The sequence below is a fragment of the Leptonychotes weddellii genome, chromosome 2, assembly GCF_054177405.1.
Source record: "Leptonychotes weddellii isolate Sample4059 chromosome 2, ASM5417740v2, whole genome shotgun sequence".
NCBI lineage: Eukaryota > Metazoa > Chordata > Mammalia > Carnivora > Phocidae > Leptonychotes > Leptonychotes weddellii.
In genome coordinates, this window is record NC_138370.1 from 120,271,893 (window position 1) to 120,290,853 (window position 18,961).

At 37.7% G+C, this 18,961-nt stretch overlaps 1 protein-coding gene across 4 annotated transcripts in view; it reads left to right on the plus strand.

Annotated features, from left to right (window-relative positions):
* ANTXR2 (ANTXR cell adhesion molecule 2) overlaps positions 1 to 18,961 on the plus strand; it is a 149,734-nt gene that overhangs the window by 47,349 nt on the left and 83,424 nt on the right. For all 4 annotated transcript variants that reach the window (XM_031041750.2, XM_081812265.1, XM_081812266.1 and 1 more), the window contains exons 11-12: positions 5,792 to 5,870; positions 18,427 to 18,522. In XM_031041750.2, coding sequence (XP_030897610.1) covers positions 5,792 to 5,870; positions 18,427 to 18,522 — 175 coding nt within the window. The remainder of the gene's footprint in view (positions 1 to 5,791; positions 5,871 to 18,426; positions 18,523 to 18,961) is intronic.

The window sequence follows — 18,961 nt, forward strand, 5'->3', positions numbered from 1 at the left end:
CTAGGAACTGAGCCAGCCAGGCACCCCTCTCCTTCTACTTTGAAAAAATATTATAAGGATGGAATAAAGATTGGATTAAGATATTTGTAAGCAATTCTAAACAATGTAGAACCAATTTACAGAAAAGGATGTTGGTAGTTGTCAGTTCTCAGCCTTCTTCTCTTCCCTGACCACCTCTGCATTATGCACTGTGGGCCAGTCCTGTCTCAGAAGTTTTCCCTTTGTCTTTCATGATTTATATTCTCACTTCCATGGCTGTTTCTTCTCAGGCTCCTCTTCTTACAGTCTGTTAACTCAATTATCACTTTGTAAATTGCCTGATTTGGGATTCCTGGGATTCCTGACCATAAATGCATCTTCTCTAAGGCTTCCTTTTCCTTATGATGAGTTCCAAATGTCCAGACAAGATCTTTTCCTTAGCTCTAAACCCACTATCCAAAAGTCCACTATCCAAATGTCTGCTGACTCATCTGGATTTTTCATGGGCACATTCAACTTGAAGTTCCCAAATTAAACTTACGTACTTCTGTTCAAACTCGCTCCTTCTCCTGTGTTTCCTATGCAACTCACTTCACAGCAAGACAGAAACTTTGGTCATCTTTAATGATTTCCTTTCTCCTTACCTTGTACATCCAATTAATGTCCAATCATTTTTATTCTAACTTCTTTATAACTCCCAATTTTCATTTTCACACCACCCTTATTGCCACTATTTCAGTTCAATTAGACTTTGGTTCTTATTTGAAATACACCAAGACATTCGTAATTGGTCTTTCTACTGTAGAATTTACTCTTCCAATCTATGCTCTACCCTGTAAAAAGAAGGATATTTGTAAAACACAGTTATGACAGTATTTCTACATAGTTGAAAAACTCTTAAGACTGATTCTAAATGTCTAAAAGATTGCATCCTGGGTTTTTCATAATCCTTCCCTACTCAGGCCATATAATCTCAGTCTCACACTCTTTGTTGCTGCCATATTGAATGATTTTAGTTCCTTGACTATTCTGTGCCTTTCTTACCTTCCAGCCTATCAAATAGCACTCCTTCCTCTTGGATCGCTTTCTAATCTCTTTTCCTTATTATCTCCTGATCATGCTTTAGGATTCATGTTTGAGTGACTTCCTGCAGGAAACCTTGGTTGATGTCCCCATGGCAAAGCTGAACCGGTAGTGTCTCCCACAACTGGGTCCCCTAGTACCCCTGTGCTTACACCTGTTTTAGATACTGTCACACTCTATTGTAATTGTTTATGTGGCTCCCTTTCATTTACGTTTTAATACTGTGTTTTATTTGTTATTGCAACCCTGTTACCAAGCACATCCTAGCTTGGTCTATTGTAGGCAATTTACAAATATTTGTTTAATTAACTAATAATAGAATGATTGAGTGAGCGAATGAACTTATTGGCAAGCATTTATAAACCAATTTAGAGTGCAGTTTTAGGTTTGAGGTGTAAGCACACAGCCCAACATACCTATGATGTTGGGTTTAATCAGATGATGTTTTGTAACAGGAAGGAAATAGCACTGAAAAGTTTTTTTCCACTAACCTGCATGATGTTTATGTACTAGGCAGGTACTGAACAGTTTATCTCTCTATATTTGTATATAGCAGTGAGTAGAATGAAGTTCTTGAAGCCAAAAAGTGTTAGGTAATTATTTTTAATTGCTGTTGTATATTCTTCTGTATTATCTGTGTTATTTTTTAGCTTGGGTCTAAAAGATTTTATATAAAAAGTACCTTGTTATTCTAAATAATGTTAGAAAAATAGTCAGGTGTTACAATAATGTGAGAATACCTGCTGTGTTCCAGCCACTGTGTTGGATATTTTATGTTTATTATTTTATTAAGCTCTCCTCCCCCAGACAACTCTGAAATAGGTAAAATTATCCCCATTTTACGGATTGAGGGATGCAAGATTGAGAGTGAAGTGACTAGGCTTCAAACCCAGGACTCCTGATTCCTCAACTCCTGGGCTAGATCCTTCCGCATTTATAATTTTAATTGATTCTTAGGATAAATAAAAATGAACTCTCCCAGACGTCTGGGTGGCTCATTCGGTTAAGCGTCTGCCTTTGGCTCAGGTCATGATCCCGGGGTCCTGGGATCGAGTACCGCATCGGGCTCCCTGCTCGGCGGAGAGACTGCTTCTCCCTCTCCCTCTGCCCCTCCCCCTGCCCGTGCTCTCTCTCTTTCTGACAAGTTAATAAATAAAATCTTTTTAAAAAATGAACTATCCCCTCACTTCTCACTTCTGTATGGAATTATGTAAAACCAACATGACTTTCATATATTTTTTTAATCCATAATAAAGTCTCTGTAACTGAGAGTGTGGGTTCTATTGTTAGTAATACACTAACCAGAAATAGGGGTTATATAGGAATGAGCAATCCATAGGTACTAACAGAACTGACGTGAAATATGACAGAAAACATTAAATGCATATATCGGAGTTTTGGGGTAACGAGAAAGGTCAGCGTATTAGGTTTCGGTTAGAGGGCAGGGTGGCTTTATCAGTCTGTGTGCCAGCAAAGGAGTAGCATAAGGTTGGGCAAAGGTATCATTCATGGTAGTGCCGGTATCGTACATTTCAAACATGTTTTTCTAAAGAAACAACAACATTTAAAAGCAGAAGTAACTTTAATAGCATATTTTTCGTGTTCTCTTAGTATTTAGCAAATGACATTCTAGTTAACCATGAGCAATGTCTGAGTATAGCAGAAACTTGGAGGAGTGTTACTCCGCTCTGGCCGATGAGAGAAATTTAAATGTCAGACCCTAATGTATTTATCACGGATTAAGGAAGTATGGGGTAGAAGTAAAAGCACTTTGACTACAGAGTCAGAGAAGTTCAGTGTTTGGGCAGGGTACCTTTGTAAGCTTGGGTTTCTTCACTTGGAAAGTGGAGAAGATGCCGCTGCCCAGCTCAGTGGGTCTCTGTGCAGGTTAAATGAGAAGATGAGCGCGGTGTGTCTGGCTCATAGGAGGGACTTGAGAAATGCCGTCATTGTCAACTGTTGTTGAGGGCTGTGCTCTGCTCTCAAGAAGGGGAAGATCATATTGTTTCAGTTGAGTCCACATGTCAAAAGAATTATCATCTCCATATCTGTGGAGACTTAACTCAGTTTTATGTGACACTAGCCACATTGTACTAGACTGAGATTTGGGGATAGTGCACGGTTGTTTTGGTTGCCTACGAGATCTCATCAACATGTATTTCTACTACAGGAAAGGGTGAATTTCTTGTAAGATATAGCTTCTGTTCTTATTCCATTTGGATACACATTAAAATCTTCTTTTTTCCCTTTTTCTCAGTCCGGAAGCATTAAAGCTTTTAATGTTTCCTTCATTAATTAGAGAGCAGCTTTATTTCTGGTGAATTCTAAGCACCACATTATGAACAACTTCAGTCTTATCTACTGAACCCACTAAATTGAATCAGTAATTTACTTGCAACAATCATATATTATTGTGAATTAGATCATCTTACCCCAAACTAAAACCATGCCTACCATGTGGTATGCTTTCTGGTACGTGTTTTAAAATAGAGGAATTGGAAACTAGGAGAGATTATTTTTGGATTCAACTATGCTTCGTCTTCAAAAAAAATAAAACAAAACAAGGCACTCATTCCTGCAGAATAAGCAATTGGGTTGAAGTTTTCTTTCTTAAATAAGCCGCTTGGCGTTCTTTGGGGAACTAGTTCAAAAGTTCAAACAAGTTGATGTAAACATCGTAAGTTCTCATTCGTTTCTGGAGATAGCTGAACTTTTTTTTTTTTTAAACAAAATATTTTGGAGGGTATAATTTACAAGACATGTTTTTAATAGGAGTATTCCTGAATTTTGAAGAAGAGTTCAGCTCCAAGTTTGCTAGGAGTATCTTTCCTAATAGCTCTGTTCCTGTATGAATCCAAACTAAATATCGCATTGAGAAAAGAAACACATTAAGGACTTTAATTTCAACAAGCCTGTATGGTCTGATGGGAAGACTTCAAAATTAGTTAGAACCCTACCTAGCTTTACCACTTTTGGCAAGGCAATTAGCATTTCTGGGCCTTATGTACCCCATCTGCACAACTGTGAAACTACTACTTACTTTAAGGGTTGCTATGAGGATTAAAGGAGATAATGTCCATAAAATGCTGAGGGTGGTGTCTGGCACAGAGCAGGGACTAAATAATATTTCTCATCTCTCCTCTCTGGTATCATAATTGAAAATTTTACCGGTGGTTTGAGATTGCTTCTCTTTTATCATAACTCTGTAACTAGTAGTATTTGGCTTTCAATTCAAGGGATAGAGGAAGAAATCTTTTTTTTTTTTTATGTTTTATTTATTTATTCATGAGAGTCAGAGAGAGAGAGAGAGGCAGAGGCAGAGGGAGAAGCAGGCTCCCCGCTTAGCAGGGACCCCAACTCGATCCCAGGACCCTGGGATCATGACCTGAGCCGAAGGCAGACGCTTAACCATCTGAGCCACCCAGGCGCCCTGAGAAGAAATCTTCTAAATATAACAAAATTTTACTAATTCAGAGTAATTAGTAATTTACTAATTCAGTAATTCATTAATAGCTAAAAGTTTTTAGCTATTGATTCTTGGAATTTAGAATGTTTTATGAGAATGGGAGTATGGCACTGTATAGAAGCTAGATTACCAAAATGTTACCTACCACTTTCTGCTTTAACGAGTGGATACCTTTCAAATGTTGGCACACTGATTATTATAGGATAATATACTGTGTAAACTATTTTGGAAAACAGCTGTTTTCTTAATATTTAAAAATCTTCTTATCATTTTTTTGCCCTTTTGATATCTTGTTAGAGCTTTTTTTTTTTTTTTTTTTTATTCTTGTTAGAGCTATTTAATAAATAAGTTACCAGGGGTGCCCTGGTGGCTCAGTCGGTTAAGCATCCAGACTCTTGGTTTTGGCTCAGGTCACGATCTCAGGGTCGTGAGATCGAGCCCCGCATTGGGCTCAGTGCTGGGCATGGAGACCGCTTAAGATTCTTTCTCTCTCCTTCTCCCTCTGCTTCTCCTCCAAAGCTTTGTGCGCACTTGTTCTCTCCTCTCTTTCTCAAAAATAAAAATAAAAAATAAAAAAAAGTTACCAACTCCTGGCTGACTTATCCCAAATAATTAATTACTAGACTCTGAATTAATGAAATTTTAATTATTAGTGTCTTATAATTTAAAATCATTTTTCCAAAATAAGAGCTGTATTTTAACTCTGATGTGTCTTAGCCATGAAAAAGAATTATCCTTTCTTCTTCTACCTTTATCAAGATATTTTAATGTCCTGGGACCATCTACAACAAATACCTACAAGTAAATTGAATTAGGTTTTTCTTCAGTTTATTTCTCTTGTATTATTTTCTTTATATGTTACCTTTGAATGGTTTATTATTTCCAATTTTTTATTCTTAATAGTCTTACGAAGATAGTAATATCTGAAGATAGGTAAAATAAGCTAAATAGGATCTAAGGGTTTTTTTTTTCTTCTTTTTAGGTTTTTGTGAAAACAGTCTCAGCATTTCTCTTAAGGAATTTTTTAATGTTCCTATTTATGTTAATACTTCTTCAGGAACAAATTAGATCATTTAAGGAATTTGCCTCTGGTTAATAAGTAAGGACTGGACCAAAGGAAGAAAGAAAAAAGCTAGAATAACTGATCAAAAGTAGATTTTCTTGATGGTTTTGAATTATATAAGGAAATAAAAATCTCCCACAATCCTCTGGTTTTTAATTTGTTTTTCATTATTATTATCTTTTTTTTTCATTTTCTTTCAGAACTCTTGATGTTTCAGTGAGCTTTAATGGAGGAAAATCTGTCATCTCGAGCTCATTAATAGTCACAGCCACAGAATGTGTAAGTAAAAAGTTTGCATGAAGTTATTTTTTAAAAATGATTCCATCCAGAAATAATTATGGATTGTCAGTGCTGTTGCATACTATAATAAGGAAGATGCAAACAGTGACACTGGAGACTACCACAAGGAAAACTCTGTATAGAATTTATTTTAAATTGTTTCTTTTTTTTTAAGAGATTTTAAAAAGAGATTAAAAAGAGATTTTAAGATAGTATAATCATTAAAATGAGATTAAAAATCATTAAATAAGAGATTTTAAGATAGTATAAATTTTTTTTGATATTTATAAAATTCAGAAGTCATATTTAAAATCAAAATTAGGTAGGAGAATGATTTTCAAATGAAGCAGTTTCCTTGAAACATTAAATATCAAAATGGAATAATGTTTTTTTGTTATGAAGGTTGAATTATTGTGTCTAAGACATTGATTATGTCTTTGAAATTATTAGTATATTTTAAGGATGACTTCACATTTTTGTCTATTTTAAATGTTGGTGCTTTCTAATATGAGTAAGTAATTTGATTTTGATAGTTTGATATATCTTAGTTTGGAAATCTGTTTTAGTTGAGATGATTGATTTGTATTACCTAAGATGCGATCATTTAGAATGTAAAGTTCATTGTTAAGACAGTGTTTTCCTTGGGCGCCTGGGTGGCTCAGTTGGTTGGGCGACTGCCTTCGGCTCAGGTCATGATCCTGGAGTCCCGGGATCGAGTCCCGCGTCGGGCTCCCTGCTCGGTGGGGAGTCTGCTTCTCCCTCTGACCCTCCTCCCTCTCATGCTCTCTGTTTCTCATTCTCTCTCTCGCAAATAAATAAAATCTTAAAAAAAAAAAAATTAAAAAAAAAAAAAAAAGACAGTGTTTTCCTTGTAGCTAATTTTTGGGGTTCATGGAAAGTTTTGATATTCATTGTTGAACATGAAAACAGAAAGCACTAAAAGTGACTGATTACATGGCTATTATTTTTATGAGTATATTATCTTTGTAAAAAAGACATTAATCAAAGCAAAAAAAACCACCCCAAATTCTTGCCTTCAAAAGACCAAAATTACAAACCTTCTCACATCTCATGATTTCATGGCTTTATATTTTGATCTTTAAGTCAGAGAGACATCCTTCCTTCAAAAAACAAAATAACTCAATATTATCTATATAGAGACAGTTGTCTATCTCATTGTAAGAAAACATTGCAAGGAAAACAGATATCCATAGGGACCTTGCCACTATTGAATTCTCTGGATAACTCTTTATCAACACCTGCCTCTGTTTTGAAAATACGTAGGGTTTTTTGTCTCTTTTTATTTGTAATTCATGTTGCAATTTGCAGGTTTTCTGGTTCTCTCAGGATGTGGTTGGGATTACAAACATTTTGTGGTTATATAGTTTCTCAGTGTTTGGCTCACTGAAATGGCATTCTTACTCCATCCTTCCTCTTGTTCTGCACCTCTAGCCATCTTTTTTAGCCTCTCTTCCATGCAAGCAGGAAAACAAGTTTTTGTATCCCATAACCACTCACAGTTTTGGTGTGCAGGGATGCTGAGGTTAAATGGCTCATTTGGAATTTACAAATCATGTACTTTTACGGGAGTCTTCCTAGGTCTTTCTCATTCTCAGGAGAGCACATTGTGACTCAAGGTAGTTTAAGAGTAAAGTGATTTTTAAAAAAGTGACATGGGTTGTGTCAGAGATGGAGAGAGTGAAGGGGCAAGTTGTAATATTAAGGAAGGGATCAAAGTAATTTTCATTGGAAAGGTGAGATTTGAATAAAGACTTGAGGAAGGTGAGGGAGTGAACCCTGAAGACCACCCAAGGGAAGAGTGTTTTATGCAGCAGGAGCAGCTAGAACAAAGCCTAAGGAGGCACTGTATCTGACAAGTTTAAAGAAAGGCAAGGAGACCGCTTGGCTGGAGTGGAGGTAGCTGGGGAGAGCAAGAGTCTCAAGATGAGTGGAAGGTTATGTAGGGTTTTGCAAGTCATTTTAAGGGTTTGAGTTTTTCTTCTGAGTGAAATGGGGAACCACTGGAAGGTGACATGATATGACTTAATACTTTGAAAAGATCATTCTGGCTACTGTGTAAAAATAGACTTCGCAGGGGGTGCAAATGTGGAAATCTGGAGACCAAGTCCATGGCTATTTCAGTAATCCAGGAGCGGGGAGGATGTCTCCACTAAAGAGACAGCAGTGGAGATGATGAGAAGTGATTGGGTTTGAATAAATTTGAGTAAAGGTGGATAACATGAGATGCGTAGACAGATTAGATGTGGGTGTGAGAGAAGGACATTAAAGATAATTCTAAACTTTTCACCTGAGCAACTAGAAGGATGAGTTGTGGTCAGGTAGAGCAGTGTTTAGAAGATGAGGACTTCTGTTTTGGAAATGTTGAGTGAAAGGTGTCTATGTAGCCATCACAGTGGAAAAATCATAAAAACAGTTGTTGAATATACAAGTCTGGAATTCTAGAGAGAGGTCTGGATTGGAGACATCCATTGGGGAGTTGTGTAGAATGAAGTAGTCAATGAAATTCCACATGATTTTTACTGAAAAAAGAAAAAGAAAGTGGCTTTCACGAGCTTAAAGCAGAAGGGAAAGAGTACCAGAGAAAGTTTTTTTTTTTTTAATTGGAGAATAGTTGACATAGTTGTATTAGTTTCTGTTGTACAAGGTAGTGATTTGATATTTATGGACATTTTGAAATTGTAACCACAAAAGTAGTTACCATCTCTCCCTCTACAGAGTTGTTACAATATTGTTAAATATGTTCCTTGTGCTGTACATTACTTCCCTGTGTTTCATATATTATTAAAACTGGAAGATTGTACTTCTTAATCCCTTTCACCAATTTCATCCCTCCCCTCTGGCAACCACCAGTTTGTTTTTGAGAAAGGTTTTGTATTCTTGGAGGAGTCAGGATAAACTGGGTCCTGAAAGGAAAGCAGGATTTAGGCAAGAAGAGAGGAGGGGAAAGCAGATTACAGATAAATAGAAAAACGAAACTGAGAGTAGATATATTTGATTGGAGTGAAAATGGTGGGAGGGAAGCTTGAAAATAGAAAATTTAGACCAGATTATCAGTAGCCTAAAGAAAGAAAACAACCAGATGGAATTTAGAGTTCATCCTATAGGTCTGTGGTTCCTAAACTCCGGTGTACAGAGAAGTCAGGGCTAAAATGAAAAAAGGAAAGAAAATGGATTATATTTTTCATAATGCTAAATTTAGTCAACTTGAAAGGGTTCTTTTATTCTGAAATTTTTCTTTTAAATTTAAATTTAAAATATCTTAATTTTAAAATATCCTTTGGGGCGCCGGGGTGGCATCCAGTTGGTTGGGCGACCCAGTCTTAGTTTTGGCTCAGGTGGTTGTCTCCAGGTCATGGGGTTGAGCCCCACATCAGGCTCTGCGCTCAGTGTGGAGTCAACTTAAGACTCTCCCTCTGCTCCTCCTCCCTGCACTTGCACTCTCTCTCTCAACTAAATGGATGAATCTTAAAAAAATAAAATATCCTTTGATTAAGGAAAGGATAACTGTAATAATTTATTGGGTCTGTCCTTCCTTTCTTTTTTTATCTCTCTTTCCCTCCTTCATCCCTCCCCCCTCTCCCTCTCTCCTTTCTTCCTTGAGGTGAGAGAAATATGTAGTGATAAAGAAAAACTGTGGCAGACAAAGTTAAACAGGTAGGGAAGACCTTATTCAAAGCTATTACAGGGGCACCTGGCTTGAGCATGCTACTCTTGATCTCAGGGTTGTGGGTTGAAGCCCCATGTTGGATATGGAGATTACTTAAAAAATAAAATCTTTTTTTAAAAAAAATATTACAATAGGGGAGAGAGATTGAACTTGAGACAGCTGGGACAAGGGGGTGGAGGGAGTTGCAGGTCACCTGTATATGCTACTGGGCTTTATCCAAAAGAAAAGTAAACTTTCTCCTATTTTCCTGACAGGAGGTGGTGTTAAAACTTGGAGCTAGGCACCCATGATGTTAGGCCCCTGCCCTTCCACAGAGATTGGGAGATAGGGGTGCCATCTTGTTTGATGATTACATTTCAAAGGGGTAGCTCTCAGGTTGAGAAAGACATTCCCCTTGGGATCTGTAAAATTGGAAAGAAACTTTAAAGGAGATTTATATACATTTGAAAGAGGCAGAGATTTTGCAATTAGAAGTTTTCTAAAGCAGATTCTCTAAAAAAAAAGGGGGAGATGAGGAACCTATTACCAGAAAGAAATCTGTCTAAAGTTTAATCAAGCTGAGGGAAAATATAAGTCCATCTTGGTCAATAGAATAAGTGAAGTGAGTAAGAGATAGCTCAAGAAATGGGAGAACCAGGACACTTACCATATAAAGGAGCCAAAAGAAAATGGAATTCCAATATGAAAAGAAGGCAGCATTAAGTGCTTCAGAGAGGTGAAGGAGAAAAGGTCAGAGGGTCACAGTGACTTTGATGCTTCAGTCCAGATTGATGATTTATAGCCTTCTGTGTAAATTTTATTATTCCACTAATTATTATAAGATAATAAATACTATAATTCACTTTATCGTATTGCTAATAATCATAGTATAATTCATTTTCCCATTAGAATTAGCCATTATTTTGTATTCAAACTTAAATACCTCTAGTGTGTGGAAGTAACATTATCATTTTATAGATATGGAAAGTAATACTGTTGCCATGAGATGCATCTGCTGATGTGTGCGTTAAATCTCTATTCAAAATAAAATAGGATAGTGGGTAGTATTATGATAAATACCCAGGCATTGTATTAAGTGATATTCAGTCTGTCAGGCATATTCAGATACGAAGAGATGCAGTTTGTAGTATTACTCATTATAGGATGATGCCTTTGGCTTTCACAGGCATTTGAAACCCAAACAAAATAAAACACCATTACTTTGGCAATTGATTAATCCTTGTGGAAATCCCACAAATAAAGAAGCCCCTCTGTGTGCTCCAAGGGCATCCAGGCTCAGTTCTGCTAGGACCCTTACGTCACTGAGCTGTAATTTCCTGTTTACTTCTGGGCTTTTCTTAGCCGTTTTGAGATGTTGACAGCAAGGCCTGGGTCTTGCTCATTGCCCTTCTCCCAGTGTCTGGTCCTTAGACAGGGCCTGTGCTCCAAAATTATTTGTTAAATGAATGAATGAAAGTAGCTGTATACCTAGTTTAAAAGTGGGGAAGTGAAGGATTAGATTTAAGAGATTTAAGATAAGAGCCTGAGAAGGGTTTGTATTTAGACAGTTATTTCTCATCATCCATCTCAGAAGATCTCCTCAATGTGTCTCTGCTTAAAAAAAAATAGTGCAAGATATCTTTTTTTTTCCCCTTGGAACTACTGTTCTTCTGACTCTTTTGACATAACAGTATCCAGAATATGTTTTCTGAGCAGGTATTAAGTGCCAGACACTGTGCTAAGCACTGTACCTGCGCCAAGCACTTTATGACTTCATTTAACACACACAACTCGAGGAGGCTATTCCTATAACCTTAATTTTGCCGATGAGGAACAGAGAGCCACCTCCCATCTCTAGTGCACATTTATGCAAACACGTTAGAAGGTGCTTCTTCTGTTGGGCAGACCCAGCTCTCAGCAGGGTGACTGGCTTGATGAGAAAGAACATTGACTGACTGCAGCCCTCACTGCCCCTAACAGGGGGGACTTGGAGCCTGGAGGCTCTGGAGGTTCAATTACCTGCTCCGTTTCACAGTCAAGTAAATGTTAGAATTGAGAACTGAATCCAAGTCTGTCCTCCCCCCTGGCCTGAACACTTGTGCAATCTGCCATTTGTAACCTCTTAATTTGATTTATATAAAACACAGGTTGGCAATTTTTTCTGTAAAGGTCAGATAATAAATATTTCAGGGTTTGAGGGCTACACAGTTTCTTTCTTTTTTTTTTTAAAGATTTTATTTATTTATTTGACAGAGAGAGACACCGTGAGAGAGGGAACATAAGCAGGGGGAGTGGGGGAGGGAGAAGCAGGCTTCCCGCCGAGCAGGGAGCCCGATGTGGCAACTCGATCCCAGGATCCTGGGATCAGGACCTGAGCCCAAGGCAGACGCTTAACGACTGAGCCACCCAGGCGCCCGAGGGCTACACAGTTTCTGTCACAACTACTCAACTCTGCCATTATAAACATTATGTAAACAAATGGGCGTGGCTGCATTCAACAAAGCTGTGTACCCTGAAATTTGAATTTTATGTAACATACTCTTCTTTTGATTTTTTTCAGCTATGTAGTAATGTAAAAAAAAAAAAAATCTTAGCTTGCCAGGGGTCTTATGAAACACATGAGCTGATTTGGCCTTTGGGACATAGTTTGCTAATTCCTAATAGCGAATCTTCCAAAAGAATCCAGAAAATGAAACCATCATTCACTCTGTGACTTTTTTCTTCCCCTAACTCTAAGTCCATAGAAAAAAAATTGTGGAGACCCATTTCCCCTTTTCCACATTTCTCTTTTTCGATCGTGGTTGCTGTGATTAATTATTTTCTAGGTAGATTATGACAGTTTTGAAATTTTTTGAATGATTCTTTCCCATAGTTATGTGAGTTTTAAAATTTTTGAGTTATTCCTCTTTCTCAGGGTTATTTTGCAAGTACAGTAGTGACTGATTTGTTTTTATACTTCTATGATTCTCTTAGCTAGAATTTCAGTTACATGGGGCAGAGTGAAGTTTTTGATTAGAAAACTTGTTTTTAATGAAGAAAAGGAAATTAGATGCAGACCAAGTTCAAAAAATTATTGTGTCCAGGATGACTACAGAATATATTTTCTCTACCCTAACGTCAAGCTCAAGGTTTTGGTATGTCCTCAGTTAACCCTTAAAAGAGTTCTGGCTTCATAGCTTGAACCATCATCTGGATAGTAAGTCTCAAACTGGACTCCTCAGCTAACTTGCACAATCTACTCCTCATAGACATCTGAGAATGCCATTTTTTCAAAACTATGGTTAGAAAGATTCAGTCCAACAAATGGCCATTTGAAAGGTCATCCAACAAACGGACATTAATCCGTTGTAACAGATGGCCAATTCTCTCTACCATTTTACAGAAATTTGTGTTTCAGACCTTCTCGCTAGTTTCTTCAGGTGCTAGTCCCCTCAAACTCTGTGTTCCAGCCACCATTGTCTTTCTCTTGTCCTTGCAAGAGGCCACTAATTTTGCCTCACTTTCTCCCTGGGCTGGCTTGCTTTCTTTCTCTTTCTTTCTTTCTTTCTTTCTTTCTTTCTTTCTTTCTTTCTTTCTTTCTTTCTTTCTTTTTCTTTCTTTCTTTCTTTCTTTTTCTTTCTTTTTAAAGATTTTATTTATTTATTTGAGAGAGAGAGACAGAGATAGAGACAGAGATAGTGAGAGAGGGCACGAGCAGGGAGGAGAGGGAGAAGCAGGCTTCCTGCTGAGCAGGGAGCCTGATGTGGGACTCGATCCCAAGACTCCGGGATCATGACCTGAGCCGAATGCAGATGCCCAAACGACTGAGCCACCAGGTGCCCTTCCCCGGGCTTTCTTACTTCCTCAGAGCCCCCGACCAGGTTAGTTGCCTCCCACTTCCTCACATTTGTGGTTATTCGCTCAGGGTTTTGTCTCTCCAGCTAACCCGTGGACTTCATGTAGACTTGTCCAACTTTGTAACTTTGGTACCTACTTAACTGCCTAGAATTTAAAGGGAGTCATACTAACCAGAATGAGAGGCTTTTAGTTTCTGCCCATGACACAGATCGATGTGTAATCATGGCTAGTTTCTTTTGACTCTTAAGTCTGCAGTTTGCAGCCTGCTATCTGCTCATAGGACTGAAGTCTATGTGGTTGACCTTTCCTTAATTTGTTTATAAAGCTATGTGAACAATGAAATGATTTCCCTTTCAAGATTGAAGTCTTTCATGCTCTAATAATGGCTTTGGCAAATGAAAACAACGGAAGTGGGAAAGCCTGAATTTGTATCTAGTTAACTGAGCTCATGTCTGGGACTAGGGGTATCCAGGGACTGTGTCTCATACACTTATGACAAGGTTGAGTTGCATGACATTCTTGTTTCTTCTGCCCTGTTGCATGACTTTCTTTGCTTCCTCTGCCCTGTTTTTCATCACACTTAGCTAAAATATGATAAAGATTAGGTCCACAGGTCTTTAGAAAGTGTGTATTTTTTTTTTTTTAATTTTATTGAAGATGAACCAACCTTTGGAGTCAGTTGATGTGATAATATTGCCATAATAAATGTATATTTACATCTGGATGTGCATAGTATTTTATTAATATTCCTAATAGAGTCATTGTTTTGGAGGAAAAATCAAGAATTTTAACTGCCTATCATGGCGAGCCCATCTACTTTATATTCTGTCAATATGATTTTCTGCATTTCCGGCTAATGACACATCCATAGAAAGAAAAAAAAGTAACCACTACATTTTTAACAGATTGATATCCTCTAGTTGAATGTTCCTATTTCTGAACACAGTGTTTGAATTCTAAGAAAGGAGGAAACCAAGTGTTCATAGAACCTTTTTGAAAACTGTATAGCACAGACAAATGGTGAGTCATTTCCATGAGGGCTGTGACTAGATCCTAATGTGGGAAAGGACTGGTAGGGAATGCTGTATTTGTTCTGTGCATAAACAGTCAAATTGGGGGTATCTCATATAAGAGGCAGGATCATGAGTTTATGCATTTGATAGCATTTCTCCCGTAGGGTATCACACTTTTCTATGTATTTCTTTGACATTCTTTTCCTGTCATATTCCCGTTTGCCTAGATTTTAGAGCTTAGCATAATCAAGGCGGTAGAGAGTTACATGATTTGTTAATTAATGTTTAGAATTCTGTGTAGAAAGATGCCCTTTGAGTTTTTCTTAAGTGGCTTGATGTATGTTCTGAGTTGTTTTCTTTGGTTTTAAGGACAGAGAACTTATTTGCCTGGAAATTTTCTGTAAAGTATTGATATTCTCTCTCTCTCTCCTTTTCTCTTTCTCTTTCTCTCCCCCTCTCTCTCTCTTTCACACAGACACACACATACACACAGAAGTTTCTGTGTGCCAGACATTAATTTAGACATTTAAGATACATTAATAATGAAATGTTGAGCTCACATTTTTATTCTACCAAACTCCACAACAGGAAGTTGTTACATGAATTCATGTCTTTTTATTTCTTCTATTTTAAGTTAATTCTTTATGGTGAATATCATGTCATAGCCTCTTCTAGTGCCTTAAGAATGGTCACATAGTGAATGGTAGAACTCAGTGAAGATAGCTGTGCATGTCAAGTTTCCATAGTTATTCTTGTTGTCTTCTGAAAGATAAGATAAATAAAATGATCAAAGACTCTAAGTGATGATACTTTGGTGGTGCCAGTTTTGGTGAGTTTGCAACCTTTTATCAGCTGTATAAATACCTTGCTTGTTCCCTCTTCCATTCAGATGCAAAATCAGAAATCAAAGGATAGCTTTAATTGTTCATGTGTAGTTGATTCTTAATCTTCTGTTGAAAATTTCTGAAAGTAATGAATGTTTTATGGTTTATGCTGCCCTGAGAATTAGTTATTTTAAAAATAGATTTATTAAAACTGAAAGGCTGCTAGTAATCGCTAGCTATAAAAATGGAGTTGTTTGGGGATGGTTTCCACACTGCTCTATGCTAATCTTTTTTTTTCCCTTCCATTGTGATAATAACAGATGATATGGGGAAAGGATACACATGTCAAGATTTTTCTGATTAGCTGAACCAAGTATATTTTGCTAGCACTTCCTTGCCACGTCTTTTGAAAACTACCTTCTCTTCTGTTCTCAGTTGTTTACATGTAACTGTTTACATAAAGATTATTACCTCGTTTTGTGCGTATGTCATTATGTATTGCATTTTATTTATTTTTTTTAAAGATTTATTTATTTATTTTGGGGAGAGGAGCAAAGGGAGAGAGAGTCTTTTGTTTTTTTTAATTTTAATTTATTTTTTTTAAAAGATTTTATTTATTTATTTGACAGAGAGAGAGATAGCGAGAGAGGGAACACAAGCAGGGGGAGTGGGAGAGGGAGAAGCAGGCCTCCCACTGAGCAGGGAGCCCGATGCGGGGCTCGATCCCAGGACCCCGGGATCATGACCTCAGCCGAAGGCAGACGCTTAACGACTGAGCCACCCAGGCGCCCGGGAGAGAGAGTCTTAAGGAGACTGTGCACTGAGCTTGGAGCCCCATGTGGGGCTCGATCTCACCACCCTGAGGTCATGACCTGAGCCTGAAACCAAGGGAGTCGGACCCTTAACCAACTGCACCCACAGGCGCCTCGTATCGCACTTTATAAAATGTTCTGACTGAATGCTACTACCATTGTCACTTAAACATCCGAAAGTCTCTCAGCTTTGACCAATCCAGACATTTCTCAATGTGGGTTCTAGGGAATCCTAGATTTACAGGGTATTTAAAATGTTATGAGAAAGAAGATGGTTCTGTGCTGAGGTAAGTTGAACTACTTTACCGCAAAGCCACTCAGAGCTTTCTAAGTATGTTAATACGCACGGTGATTTTCTAAGAGAGAAAGCACAGTAATGGCTTTTCCACAGAGTTTCATGCTGTGGGGATGACTGGCTCTCTTATTTTATGGATTAGGAAACAGGCTCCCAGCAATTAAACAACTTGCTTAAAATTAAACCTCTAGACTGATACTTTTAATTCAGTGCCATTCTCAGATGGATCCTGGTGGATCCACCCCTTGTCACTCCTCTCTCTATCAGCTCTTGGGACAAAAGTGGCTCTTACCCTGACCTCTGAGCTTGTACTTCTATTTGTTTTGTTTTAATTTAAATACAATTATTGAACATTATCTCAAAAACTAATGTTTTGTTTTTTTAAAGATTTTATTTATTTTTTTGAGAGAGAGAGAGAGAGCATGAGCAGGGGGAGGGGCAGAGGTAGAAGCAGACTCCCCACTGAGCAGGGAGCCTGATATGGGGCTCCATCCCGGGACTCTGAGATCATGACCTGAGCTGAAGTCAGATGCTTAACTGACTGAGCCACCCAGGCACCCCTGGGCTTATACTTCTTATTTGTTTTGAATGACAGGAAACATATCTCTGAAAAACTGCCCCTGAAGTCCCAGATTTCCACCTAGAGAGTATATTGATTTATTTACAGTTTTTTCTTCCCTGCATTCTTTCCCTTAAAAGAAAGGAAGAAACAAAAAAGAAAGAAAGAAAGAAAGAAAGAAGAAAAAGAAAGAAAGAAAGAAAAAGAAAGACACACAAAACAAAACATTATTACTGGGTATACCAGAAAGTGGGGTTTGGGAGAGACACCTTGTCCCCTGGAGAACTTTATCCCCACACTAAAAATTCAGTAAATACTAGTCTTTGCATTTGTGGCTTTTGCAGTATTATTTCTTTGGAGTTCATTCTCTTAGTAAATCATTTTAAATGCCAAGCATGGAGTATACATTGGTAAGTAGGTTGGACATAACCCCATGACTTTCTAGAGCTCACAATAAATAGTGACAGAAAAGAGAAATTAAAGAAATAATCACAGTTTATCAGAAATAAACAAACAAATAAATTGTGATAAGTACTCAAGATTGAAGTATAGAGAACTATGAATTGTATAGTAAAGGGGGGCATTTTCTAGCCAGAGTGTACAAAGAAGGCTTCCTGGGGAAGTGGCTTAAGGTGAGCCATGTAGGATGCCTAGGTGGTGGTTACAGGAAGGGGAATGGAGTCAGAGCCCAGAGCAGGTTCCTTAGGGCTGGAGGAGCTTGGTGTCAGGAAGTGAGAGGACACTAGTGTGGTTCTTGTGTGGGTAGTGCTTGAGCTTCGGTGAGAAATCTGATGTGTGAATGCATGAGGTTGCTTTCTTGAATTGACGCAATGTACCATTTGCCAACAAGAACCATTGTTGTTCGGGCACCTGGGTGGCTCTGTCCATTAAGCGTCTGCCTTTGGCTCAGGTCATGATCCCAGGATCCTAGGATTGAGCCCCACGTTAGGCTCCCTGCTCAGCGGGGGTCTGCTTCTCCCTCTCCCCACCCCCTGCTGGTGCTCTCTCTTGCTAGCTCTCTCTCTCTCTTTCAAATAAATAAATAAATAAAATCTTTAAAAAAAATTAAAAGATAAAAAGAACCATTGTTGTTGGTTTCTCACTTTCTTGGTGAATTTTGATATTCATCTTGCAAATGCAAATAGTGTTCTATCATCAAAAAGTCTGGGAAAATGCTGCATAAGTTTTACCTAAAAGTAATCATGCTTGTGATCAAAATAACTCTTTCCCAGAGACAAATGATAGGGACCATACAGCCCTTTCGTATAACCCCAGATAGTGATTTTTCTTACATTCTTTTAGGGCATAATTTAAAACTGTTCATAGCACTTTGGAAGATTTCATATTTATTATTGCCTGTTTTAAAATAACATGTATGAAGTAGAATGTAAAGGAATTTACAGAATTTAGAGGAATAAAGTGAAAATCTGATTTGACATTGGTTCTGCTTTCTGCATCATTTTCTGGTGTTTCCTTAAAAAAATATGTATTTGGGATTTAACCCTGTGCTTTACTGACCACTTTGTTTTTTGTCTTCTACCTCTTCTAGTCTAGTGGGACTGCAGCCATCATTGCTATTTTGGTGTTACTGCTACTACTGGGCATTGGTTTGATGTGGTGGTTTTGGCCCCTTTGCTGCAAAGTGGTGAGTAAGGAGGATTTGCAACTCTACTCTTTTGTAAAGCAGTGAGATGTAAAGTAAGGCTCGAAATGTGAATCAATGCCAGTGTCCAACAACAGCGGAGTTTCAGTTAGCAAATTGAATTTTAATAGTTTTTATTACTATAATAAATTCTAGAAAACATGCATGCCAATAAATGTTTATTATCAAACTTCATCTAAAACACATTTCAAAATCAAGTTTGGAGGGAGAAGGGGAGAGGAAAGTAGAAGAGGTAGTAGGGATAAAGGGTTTTCTACTGCAGTACAAAAGAGTTTCAAGTAAGTTGAATGATATTTTCAGTTGGGTTCATGGGAGAAGTTGATAATCTGTCAGGTTTTCTTGTCAGTTCTTATTGAATCCTTCATTACCTCTGTAAAATCTGTTTCAGGACCTTCTCTGTTTGCCTCTAGGAAAAATATTT